This window comes from Oncorhynchus kisutch, linkage group LG19, assembly GCF_002021735.2.
Source record: "Oncorhynchus kisutch isolate 150728-3 linkage group LG19, Okis_V2, whole genome shotgun sequence".
Lineage (NCBI taxonomy): Eukaryota > Metazoa > Chordata > Actinopteri > Salmoniformes > Salmonidae > Oncorhynchus > Oncorhynchus kisutch.
The window spans coordinates 11,222,075-11,234,210 of record NC_034192.2 but is presented as its reverse complement, the minus strand read 5'-3'; the positions used below and the strand labels follow the sequence as shown (position 1 = coordinate 11,234,210).

The 12,136-nt window shown below is 44.1% G+C and overlaps 1 protein-coding gene across 4 annotated transcripts in view; it reads left to right on the top strand.

The window, feature by feature from the left end:
• The first annotated feature begins 8,766 nt into the window (after positions 1 to 8,766).
• Positions 8,767 to 12,136, top strand: part of LOC109864606 (protein bicaudal D homolog 1-like) — a 37,120-nt gene continuing 33,750 nt past the window's right edge. For 2 of the 4 annotated variants that reach the window (XR_004204184.1, XM_031797348.1), the window contains exon 1: positions 8,767 to 9,528. Coding sequence is in view for 3 of the 4 variants with exons in the window: in XM_031797348.1 (XP_031653208.1) it covers positions 9,313 to 9,528 (216 nt within the window). In the remaining variant the exon portion in view is untranslated. The remainder of the gene's footprint in view (positions 9,529 to 12,136) is intronic. The other 2 variants (XM_031797350.1, XM_031797349.1) reach the window with 2 other exon arrangements.

The window sequence follows — 12,136 nt, the reverse complement described above, 5'->3', positions numbered from 1 at the left end:
CCTGCTTCCCCTCCCAGCCCAGTCCTAGTTGACACCAATGACACACACCATACCTGGACACACACTCAGCTGACAGACGCACACACTGGATGTCTTGTATGTCAAGTATGTCTGTCCCTGAACATATGTGTTTTCTGTCTGTAAAACATTTCTAGTCATACAGAAGTCTGCTATTTTCATTAATTTCATACAAAGTACCGTAAATAAAGGTCTTCAGAATAGCTGAATCAGGTGTGTTATTGTAGGGCTGGAATGAAACACCCAGTAGCTCTCCAGGACCAGAGTGGGAGAGTTGGAGACACATGTCCCAGACTGATCCTGGGTTCTCTGGGATTCTTAGAAACACTCTGTCTCAGTTATCATCATCAGTCTTACGTCACTTCCAGAGGGCAGGCCAGGCGGTGTGTGTAGAGTCAACCATATAGTTCCTTGAATCTGAGAAGTCCTCTCAAAGGTTAAAGTAGTTCATGTGATATGATTAACAGGACAATGTTCTCAAGTCTTTAAACAATGAATATTTATGGGTGACGATTGCCAAGGAAACCATTATATATTATCATTATGTATTTATAGTAGAAACTCAATCAATTACATGTAGCCCACACATACAGTGCCAGGGTTTTAGAGAGAAAAAGATGGAGAGAGAGAAATGAAGATAGAAAGAGGGTTATTTCAGATGATACATGGCCTATAAATGTATAGTATATTGAGATTTCAGATTATTATTCAATTGTTTATTGCACTTTAAATATATGGTACATTAATGGTACTACCTTATCTTAATTCACCTGGGGTGAATCTGAGGGTAGGGCAGGTGTACAGTCATCTGAGACAGACACACAACCAGGTGTAGAGTCATCACAAATGTGTAAGATGGTTAAATGTTTCAGTGTTGCAGATAGAAATATAGTAGATCGATAGCTCTCAATAAATCTCTTATATTCAATCTCTGAGAATTATGTTTTTAACTGCAAAGTTCTGGAAATGTCATCCCTGTCACGTCCTGACCGTAGATTGCTCTGCGTGTTTCTTTATTTAGTTTGGTCAGGGTGTGATGTGGGCGGGTGTTGTTGGTCTGGGTTTTCGTTTTCTATGTGTTTGGCCTGGTATGGTTCTCAATCAGAGGCAGCTGTCTGTCATTGTCTCTGATTGAGAGCCATACTTAGGTAGCCTGTTTTCCCATTTTGAGTTGTGGGTGATTATTGTCTGGTTAGTGTTTGTTGCACCTGTCAGAACTGTTCGGTTATCATTTTTGTTTGTGTATTCATTCTGGATTAAAAGTATTATGGACACATACCACGCTGCACTTTGGTCCTCCTCTCCTTCCACCAATGAAAATCGTTACAGAATCACCCACCAAGAAAGGACCAAGCAGCGGGGTAACAAGAGGCAGCGAGATCTGGACTATAAGACAACTTGGGAGGAGGTAGAAAGGTGGTCGGTCGACCCAGGGAGAGTGCCGGAGCCCGCCTGGGATCCTCTGGAACAGTGTCGAGGAGGGTTACAGGAGAATGGAGTTGGCGACACGAACACGGCAGCGCAACAGGCACGAGAGGCAGCCCCCAAATATTTTTTGGGGGGGAGGCACACGGGCAGATTGGCAGAGTCAGGTAGGAGACCTCAGCCAACTCCCCGTGCTTACCGTGGCGATAGAGCGACCGGGCAGGCACAGTGTTATGCGGTGAAGCGCACGGTGTCCTCAGTGCGAATGCATGGCCCGGTGCGCTACATCGCAGCCCCCCACAAGTGCCATGCGAGAGTGGGCATCCAGCCAGGGCGTGTTGTGCCAGCCCAGCGTGTTTGGTCTCCGGTACGCCCTTTCGGCCCAGGGTATCCTGCGCCGGCGCTGCGTGCTGTGTCTCCAGGGCGCTGGGAGGGTGCACTGCACCAGGCCTCCTGTAGGTCTCCCCAGCCTGGTGGGTCCTGTGGCAGCCCCACGCACCAGGCTGTCTCTCCGTCTCCTCCCTCAAGGTTCTCCCGTCTGTCAGGAGCTGCCAGAGCCGCCCGTCTGTCAGGAGCTGCCAGAGCCGCCCGTCTGTCAGGAGCTGCCAGAGCCACCCGTCAGTCAGGAGCTGCCAGAGCCGCCGGTCAGTCAGGAGCTGCCAGAGCCGTCCGTCTGTCAGGAGCTGCCAGATCCGCCCGTCACTCCGGCACTTCGCCCTTCACTCCGGCACGGCCGGAGTCGCCCTTCACTCTGGCGCTGCCGGAGTCTCCCGTCTATTCGGAGCCCGCTGCAAGGGACCCCAGTCCGAGGTCGACGGCAAGGGTCGCGCTCCAAAGGCGCCACTTAAGTGGGCCAAGACTATGGTGGAGTCCACGTCCCGTGCCAGAGCCGCCACCGCGGACAGATGCCCACCCAGACCCTCCCCTATGGGTTTATGTTTTGCGGCCGGAGTCTGCACCTTTGGGGGGAGGGGTACTGTCACGTCCTGACCGTAGATTGCTTTGTATGTTTCTATTTTTAGTTTGGTCAGGGTGTGATGTGGGTGGGTATTCTATGTTGTAGGTCTAGGTTTTCATTTTCTATGTGTTTGGCCTGGTATGGTTCTCAATCAGAGGCAGCTGTCTACCGTTGTCTCTGATTGAGAGCCATACTTAGGTAGCCTGTTTTCCCATTTTGAGTTGTGGGTGATTATTTTCTGGTTAGTGTTTGTTGCACCTGTCAGAACTGTTCGGTTATCGTTTAGTTGTTTTTGTTCGTGTATTCATTCTGGATTAAAAGTATTATGGACACGTACCACGCTGCACTTTGGTCCTCCTCTGCTTCCACCAACGACAATCGTTACAATCCCATCTGAACACATGATCAACTAAATGTTTCTCAACTCCAGTCCTAGGGAAACAACTGGTCAATGGCTTGATGATGATTGGGCTGGAGTAAACATGGACTGGAGTTGAGGATCCCCGATCAGAATATTTCAGTGAGGTGGTTTGTTCCATCCTTGTAGCTGTGATCTATTTACGATGGCGCTCTTGCCTTGACTCAACAACACTTCTTCCCTCTGCTGAACTTTTCACCCCATCTTACCCCATCTTATCTGTGATTAGAATTTGGGTGAACCCTGTATTATAACAGTCTTATCAGATGAGCTAAGATGTGTCCCCGTCCACAGGCTGAGATTAGAACACACACACACACACCAGTTTGGCCAAAGGCTGGCAGATTTTTGGGGGTGTTATTGAATTTTCCAAGAATTTGTTTGCTGTGTTTCCAAAATGCCTGAAGTGCTGAGCTTTAACCAACATCCAAAGATCAAAGTCAGGCATTTCAAATAGAGGAACATTTCATTTCACAGTTCTGTATAACTGGTTTATTATGGCGTGACCAGTGAGTGGTACGCTGTATGAATGTATATTGATTTATGTTTTAAATAAGATGTGCTTGTTGCTATATCACTTCATTTCAAAAGTATATCAGAAAACAATAAAAGTATCTCATGGACTGAAGTAGGCGACCGAAAGCTGATCAACATTAGAACGATGGATAATTCTAACTCATATTTGAAAATAAATTGGACTTTGTTTCAGATATTTTGATGAGCTTGGCATGTATGTCCTCTTGTGGTTCAATAAGGGTATCACAGCTCTGACATCTTATTTCTGTGTTCCTGGTTTGAACAGGTGATGGCACTGTAGGACTAAGAATAGGCTACTGTTGAGATGTTATGTCTACTTTTGCGCCCTCTCCTGGCTCGAACATGAAATTGTTTCCTGTCATCTTTCTCACTATGATTTGTATTAGCGGCCTATCTGGAGCATAATAATAAACATCATAGGGTCATTGCAGTTGACACGTCAGGATCTAGGCTAAAATACACCAGAGGTCCCAATAGGGACCATATACAGTGCCTTCGGAAATAATTCAGACCCCTTGACTTTTTAATTCAATTGTTTTTTCCCCCTCATCAATCTACACACAATACTCCATAATGACAAAACAAAAAGAGGTCAAGACATTTTTTAAATCATAAAAAAAAATATATATATTACATTTACATAAGATTTCAGACCCTTTATTCTGTACTTTGTTGAAGGACCTTTGGCAGCGATTACTACAGCCTGGAGTCTTCTTCGGTATGACTCTACAAGCTTGGCACACCTGTATTTGGGGAGATCCTCAAATTATTCTCTGCAGATCCTCTAAAGTTCTATCAGGTTGGATGGGGAGCGTTGCTGCACAGCTATTTTCAGGTCTTTCCAGAGATGTTCGATCGGGTTCAAGTCCAGGCTCTGGCTGGGCCACTCAAGGACATTCAAAGACTTGTCCCGAAGCCACTCCTGCGTTGTCTTGGCTGTGTGCTTAGGGTCGTTGTCCTGTTGGAAGGTGAATCTTCAACCCAATCTGAGGTCCTGAGCGCTCTGCAGCAGGCTTTCATCAAGGATCTCTCTGTACTTTGCTCTGTTCATCTTTCCCTTGATCCTGACTAGTCTCCCAGTCCCTGTCGCTAAAAAACATCCCCACACCATGATGCTTTCACTACCATGCTTCACCGTAAGAATGGTGCCAGGTTTCCTCCAGACGTGATGCTTGGCATTCACGCCAAAGAGTTAAATCTTGGTTTCATCAGACCAGAGTTCATGTTTCTCATGGTCTGTGAGTCGTTAGGTGACATTTGGCAAACTCCAAGCACGCAGTCATGTGCCTTTTACTGAGGAGTGGCTTCCGTCTGGCCACTCTACCATAAAGGCCTGATTGGTAGAGTGCTGCAGCGATGGTTGTCCTTCTGGAATGTTCTCTCTCATCTCCACAGAGGAACTCTAGAGCTCTGTCAGGGACCATCGGGTTCTTGGTAACCTCACTGACCAAGGCCCTTCTCCCCCGATTTCTCAGTTTGGCTGGGCGGTCAGCTCTAAGAAGAGTCTTGGTGGTTCCAAACTACTTCCATTTAAAAATGATGGAGGCCGCTGTGTTCTTGGGAACCTTCAATGCTGCAGAAGTACACTTGCCCAGAGCTGTGCCTCGACAGAATCCTGTCTTGGAGCTCTACAGACAATTCCTTTGACCTCATGCCTTGGTTTTTGCTTTGAGATGCACTGTTAACAGTGGGACCTTATATAGACAAGTGTGTGCCTTTCCAAATCATGTCTAATCAATTCAATTTACCACAGGTGGACTCCAATCAAGTTGAGAAACATCTCAAGGATAATCAATGGAAACAGGATGCACCTGTGCTCAATTTCGAGTCTCATAGCAAAGGGTCTGAATACTTTATATATATACAGTACCTTGCGAAAGTATTCGGCCCCCTTGAACTTTGCGACCTTTTGCCACATTTCAGGCTTCAAACATAAAGATATAAAACTGTATTTTTTTGTGAAGAATCAACAACTAGTGGGACACAATCATGAAGTGGAACGACATTTATTGGATATTTCAAACTTTTTTAACAAATCAAAAACTGAAGAATTGGGCGTGCAAAATTATTCAGCCCCTTTACTTTCAGTGCAGCAAACTCTCTCCAGAAGTTCAGTGAGGATCTCTGAATGATCCAATGTTGACCTAAATGACTAATTATGATAAATACAATCCACCTGTGTGTAATCAAGTCTCCGTATAAATGCACCTGCACTGTGATAGTCTCAGAGGTCCCTTAAAAGCGCAGAGAGCATCATGAAGAACAAGGAACACACCAGGCAGGTCCGAGATACTGTTGTGAAGAAGTTTAAAGCCGGATTTGGATACAAAAAGATTTCCCAAGCTTTAAACATCCCAAGGAGCACTGTGCAAGCGATAATATTGAAATGGAAGGAGTATCAGACCACTGCAAATCTACCAAGACCTGGCCGTCCCTCTAAACTTTCAGCTCATACAAGGAGAAGACTGATCAGAGATGCAGCCAAGAGGCCCATGATCACTCTGGATGAACTGCAGAGATCTACAGCTGAGGTGGGAGACTCTGTCCATAGGACAACAATCAGTCGTATATTGCACAAATCTGGCCTTTATGGAAGAGTGGCAAGAAGAAAGCCATTTCTTAAAGATATCCATTCAAAGTGTTGTTTAAAGTTTGCCACAAGCCACCTGGGAGACACACCAAACATGTGGAAGAAGGTGCTCTGGTCAGATGAAACCAAAATTGAACTTTTTGGCAACAATGCAAAATGTTATGTTTGGCGTAAAAGCAACACAGCTCATCACCCTGACCACACCATCCCCACTGTCAAACATGGTGGTGGCAGCATCATGGTTTGGGCCTGCTTTTCTTCAGCAGGGACAGGGAAGATGGTTAAAATTGATGGGAAGATGGATGGAGCCAAATACAGGACCATTCTGGAAGAAAACCTGATGGAGTCTGCAAAAGACCTGAGACTGGGACGGAGATTTGTCTTCCAACAAGACAATGATCCAAAACATAAAGCAAAATCTACAATGGAATGGTTCAAAAATAAACATATCCAGCTGTTAGAATGGCCAAGTCAAAGTCCAGACCTGAATCCAATCGAGAATCTGTGGAAAGAACTGAAAACTGCTGTTCACAAATGCTCTCCATCCAACCTCACTGAGCTCGAGCTGTTTTGCAAGGAGGAATGGGAAAACATTTCAGTCTCTCGATGTGCAAAACTGATAGAGACATACCCCAAGCGACTTACAGCTGTAATCGCAGCAAAAGGTGGCGCTACAAAGTATTAACTTAAGGGGGCTGAATAATTTTGCACGCCCAATTTTTCAGTTTTTGATTTGTTAAAAAAGTTTGCAATATCCAATAAATGTCATTCCACTTCATGATTGTGTCCCACTTGTTGTTGATTCTTCACAAAAAAATAGTTTTATATCTTTATGTTTGAAGCCTGAAATGTGGCAAAAGGTCGCAAAGTTCAAGGGGGCCGAATACTTTCGCAAGGCACTGTATATATATATATATATATATATATATATATATATATATATATATATATATATATATATATACATTTGCAAGAATGTCTTAAAACCTGTTTTCACTTTGTTTATTATGGGATATTGTGTGTAGATTGCTGATTAATTGTTTTATTTAGTCAATTTTAGTTTAAGGCTGTAACGTAGCAAGGAAAAAGTAATGGGGTCTGAATACTTTCCGAAGACACCGTATAGGGACTACAGTTGAAGTTGGAAGTTTACATACACCTTAGCCAAATACATTTAAACTCAGTATTTCACAATTCCTGACATTTATTCCAAGTAAAAATTACCTGTTTTAGGTCAGTTAGGATCACCACTTTATTTTAAGAATGTGAAATGTCAGAATAATAGTAGAGAGAATTATTTATTACAGCTTTTATTTCTTTCATCACATTCCCAGTGGGTCAGAGGTTTACATACACTCAATCAGCATTTGGTAGCATTGCCTTTAAATTGATTAACTTGGGTCAAACGTTTCGGGTAGCCTTCCACACGCTTCCCACAATAAGTTGGGTAAATTTTGGCCCATTCCTCCAGACAGAGATGGTGTAACTGAGTCAGGTTTGTAGGCCTCCTTGCTTGCACACGCTTTTTCAGTTTTGCCCACAAATGTTCTATGGGATTGAGGTCAGGGCTTTGTGATGGCCACTCCAATACCTTGACTTTGTTGTCCTTAAGCCATTTTGCCACAACTTTGGAAGTATGCTTGTGGTCATTGTCCATTTTGAAGACCCATTTGCGACCAAGCTTTAACTTCCTGACTGATGTCTTGAGATGTTGCTTCAATATATCCACAGTATTTTCCATCCTCATGATGCCATCTATTTTGTGAAGTGCACCAGTCCCTCCCCCACAACATGATGCTGCCACCCCTGTGCTTCACGGTTGGGATGGTGTTCTTCGGCTTGCAAGCCTCCCCCTTTTCCTCCAAACATTATGGTCATTATGGCCAAACAGTTCTATTTGTGTTTCATCAGACCAGAGGACATTTCTCCAAAAAGTATGATCTTTGTCCCCATTTGCAGTTGCAGACCGTAGTCTGGCTTTTATATGGCGGTTTTGGAGCAGTGGCTTCTTCCTTGCTGACCGGCCTTTCAGGTTATGTTGATATAGGACTTGTTTTGTACCGGTTTCCTCCAGCATCTTCACAAGGTCCTTTGCTGTTGTTCTGGGATTGAAGGAGTGAAGAAGGGAAGCATAGAAAGGAGACAGAACGCATCTCCATCCTATGGGGGATTACGGCTGATTGGTCCCATGGTGTTTATACTTGCGTACTATTATTTGTACAGATGAACGTGGTACCTTCAGGAGTTTGGAAATTGCTCCCAAGGATGAACCAGACTTGTGGATGTCTACAAATTTCTTTCTGAGGTCTTGGCTGATTTCTTTTCATTTTCCCATGATGTCAAGCAAAGAGGCACTGAGTTTGAAGGAAGGCCTCCACATGTACACCTCCAATTGACTCAAATTATCTCAATTAGCCTATCAGAAGCTTCTAAAGCCATGACAAGCTGTTTAAAGGCACAGTCAACTTAGTGTATGTAAACTTCTGACCCACTGGAATTGTGATACAGTGAATTATAAGTGAAATAATCTGTCTGTAAACAATTGTTGGAAAAATGACTTGTGTCATGCACAGAGTAAATGTCCTAACCGACTTGGCAAAAATATAGTTTGTTAACAAGAAATGTGTGAAATGGTTGAAAAACGAGTTTTTATGACTCCAACCTAAGTGTATGTAAACTTTCGACTTCAACTGTATATATAGGGATCAGATATATCAGGGATCCTTGCGTGAAAATGATTGGAACCCCTGGTGTAGGGGTGTGGTATAAAACAAATGATTAGGCCTATAGCTTTCTAGCCACATTAGTTTATTAATAATCCGTGATCAGCAACGGTGAAGAAAGGTTGTAAAAGCAACAGATGCCATCGTCAACATAAACATGGCCCTCCTTGTCTGTGGGCCAACCCAGCGTGACGGGCAGTATTCATACCGTACCGCAGAGGGAGAGATGTGCGGGTGAACGGTCGACGTCACAGCCACAGGCAGCAGAAGGATGGGCGAGAGTTGTGTGTACCTTGCCGCTGCTTCATGGCAATAGAGAGATGGCGTCCGCATCCCGATGAATAAGCAAAAAAAGAAGAGGAAACGGGATGATGCTGGACCCTACTACGCCTAGAGGGGAAACCGTTCAATTCAACACATCAGCTATGGAGGGATTCATCTCTCTTTCACAATCATTTCGCTCCGGGGATGTTAACGCCCTTTTCATGCGTTTTTAAACTCCTCGGTTGATTCCTTCCCACGAAAGGAGGTGAGGAGTTTGCTGTCCGGTAGGCTACATCTGTTTTCTTCCTCCGCTTCTCTGCCCATCTGACGCAGGGGCGAGGAGGAGAGGAGAGAAGGGGAAGAGAGGAGAGGGAGGGCGATGGCTGCTGGAGGAGGATGCGGGGACACGGTGGAGCAGTGCCGGGCAGAGGTGGAGCGTTTGACCCGTGAGCTAGCGGAGGCGAACCGGGAGAAGATCCGGGCTGCGGAGTGCGGTCTGGTGGTTCTGGAGGAGAACCAGACCCTGAAGCAGCAATATTCGGATCTAGAGGCCGAGCAAGAGGCGCTCCGACAGGAGCTGGAGCAGCTACAAGAGGTATCAACCACTTAAAACACGCTATTAAATAACACCCTAAGTTAACCATAAACATTGACCCATGTGATATAAGTGCAGTGCTTCCTGAAAATGTATCCTTAAACATGCATTAATTAGTTAGCCTCAATCCAACTTCATTCGGCCCAAAGCGGGTAGACTACATCCCTTCCAAGGGATGAGTGATGTCAGCGAGATTTGGGCAGGGCCCCCCGCCTCATCCGCAGAAGTTGGCACCAGTCAGACACCCCACAGCGGATCTGAGTCTGTCAGAGATACACAGGCCTCAGCAGAGAACTGGGAGAGGGCTTTGTTGTCCGAGCAGGGAGTAGCGTAGTAACTTGATGCTATGCGCAAGTCTGACACGCAGGTATGGACTTTCCAAGGTGTGCTACTGATTGCGCATTTTGGTGCAATGGAATATCATATGTTTGTTGTGGTAGGCTACTTTGCGTGCCTGGATGGGTGTTGTTAATTATGTGTCAAACAGCTTTTGCATGCCTCTTTAAACAGATTTTTAAAGAGATACTGAATTCTGCAATACACTTGAACACCTATGGGGGGAAGTGTTATCCGTCTATTCAAAAAGTAGATATGTGAAACGTTGTAAAGCTATACAGTACTTAGGGAATGGTGTATTATAGTGGTACTATCTGGCTGGCAGACTCACTATGTGGCACACCCACATTTGGGTTAGTCATGTCCTGCTCTAAGAGTCACACCTCTAAAATCATCAGAGTCGGACAGTGCTCTCTCCTATCCTCTCTTCCTTTCCTCTTCCTCTCTCCTCTCTCTCTTCTCTCTGTCCTCTGTTCTCCTATCCTCTCTTCCTTTCCTCTTCCCCTCTCTCTCCCACTCTTCTCTGTTCTCCTATTCTCCCTCTCTCTCTCTCTCACTCTTCTCTCTGTCCTCTGTTCTCCTATTCTCTCCTCTCTCTCGCTCCTCTCCATATCCTTTGTTCTCTGTTCAGAATTGGTGTCTGTGTCTCTTCTTTCCCACATCTTTTTCTCTGATTGTTCCCAGTGAGCACGTGCTTCACAATAAATCAGTCAGTATTTTCAAATTCACTAGAGTTTGATATAAAAACAAAACAAGATTACAAAGCAAATCAAGGGCATCATGAAGCCTGATGGAACTTGATTTAACCAGAATGCTATATTACTGGTCTAATCAAAGCAAGCCTTTTCACCTTTACACTACATATAATAATAATACTTATTTCTTCATCAGACCTCGGTTCAAATAAATGTGTATTTGAGTATCTGGCGTAAAAGTTGTTTAAAAATCGGAGTATTCGAGTATTTTCAAATGTAAGCATTTTCAAATCCACAGCCAAAACAAATACTTTTTTTTGTATTTTAATGGTTATTTTTATAAACCAAATACTTATTTCAAATATTATTTTCAAATACCTGGGTGAATGCATGGGAGTGTATTTGAGTCAGTGTATTAGAGTGTATTAGACTTTCTGAGTGTATTTCCAAATACATAAAAATGACCCATCTTTTCAAATAAAAATATATCATTTGAATACTTACTTTCCAATGTATGTAAAAGTAATTGAGCTATTTTAAATAGTTTTTCAACCCAAGTCTGTTCTTCACTACCATGTGTAACGATTGTCTTCTTCCTCTGATGAGGAGTATGAAATATCAGACCAATGCGCAGCGTGGTAAGTGTCCATAATATGTTTAATAAACTGAACACAGAATACAAGATAAATAAATAAAAGCCGAAACAGTTCTGTATGGAAAACAACTACCCACAACCCATAGTGGGAAAACAGGCTGCCTAAGTATGGTTCTCATTCAGAGACAACGAATGACAGCTGCCTCTGATTGGGAACCATACCAGGCCAAAACCAGAAATACAAAACATAGAATGCCCACCCCAACTCACGCCCTGACCAAACTAAAACAGAGACATAAAAAAGGCACTAAGGTCAGGACGTGACACCATGATTGGTAATTTATTCCTGTTCATTTCAATAATCAATTCTTGCTAATTAGATACTCTGTGCCAAGGTGTAATACATTTTTTACAAATACTCTGTCGATCTGCAACAAACAGTGCTTTCTTTGCCATTTTCTTTCTGCCGTTGTCTTATGGCAGTATTCATTCACTGGTTTGTTAGCTATAGTACAGACGGGTGTGTCTGTAGGCAGCTGACAATGCATTTACAGTAACTGAAGGTCAGTGTGCGTGTGTGAGTGTGTGTGAACTTGGCATACATTCTGAAGCGCTATTAGATTGTTTTGGACATGGTGTAGGCAGCCAATAATGAAGGCATACCTGTGACTTGTCCTGTCCACTCTGCATATGTCATATGCAGTTTAAACCATGTGTATTTAGATGTCAATCAGCTCAGCATTTTCTGCAGTACCCCATCATCCACTCTCTCTATCTCTATCTCCACCCCCCCCCCCCCCCCCCCCCCCCACCTCACCTCGTTCTGTTTTCTGTGATACTGTGAAGGACATCACACTGCTTGCTGAAAAGCTATCTATTCACCGGCTCGAGTGGGGACACTTCAGGCTGAGGAGTAAAGTTCACACATCCCCATTTGCTACACCAGCCCCAGGTCTCTCTCTATTGCTCTCTGTCCCCCTTC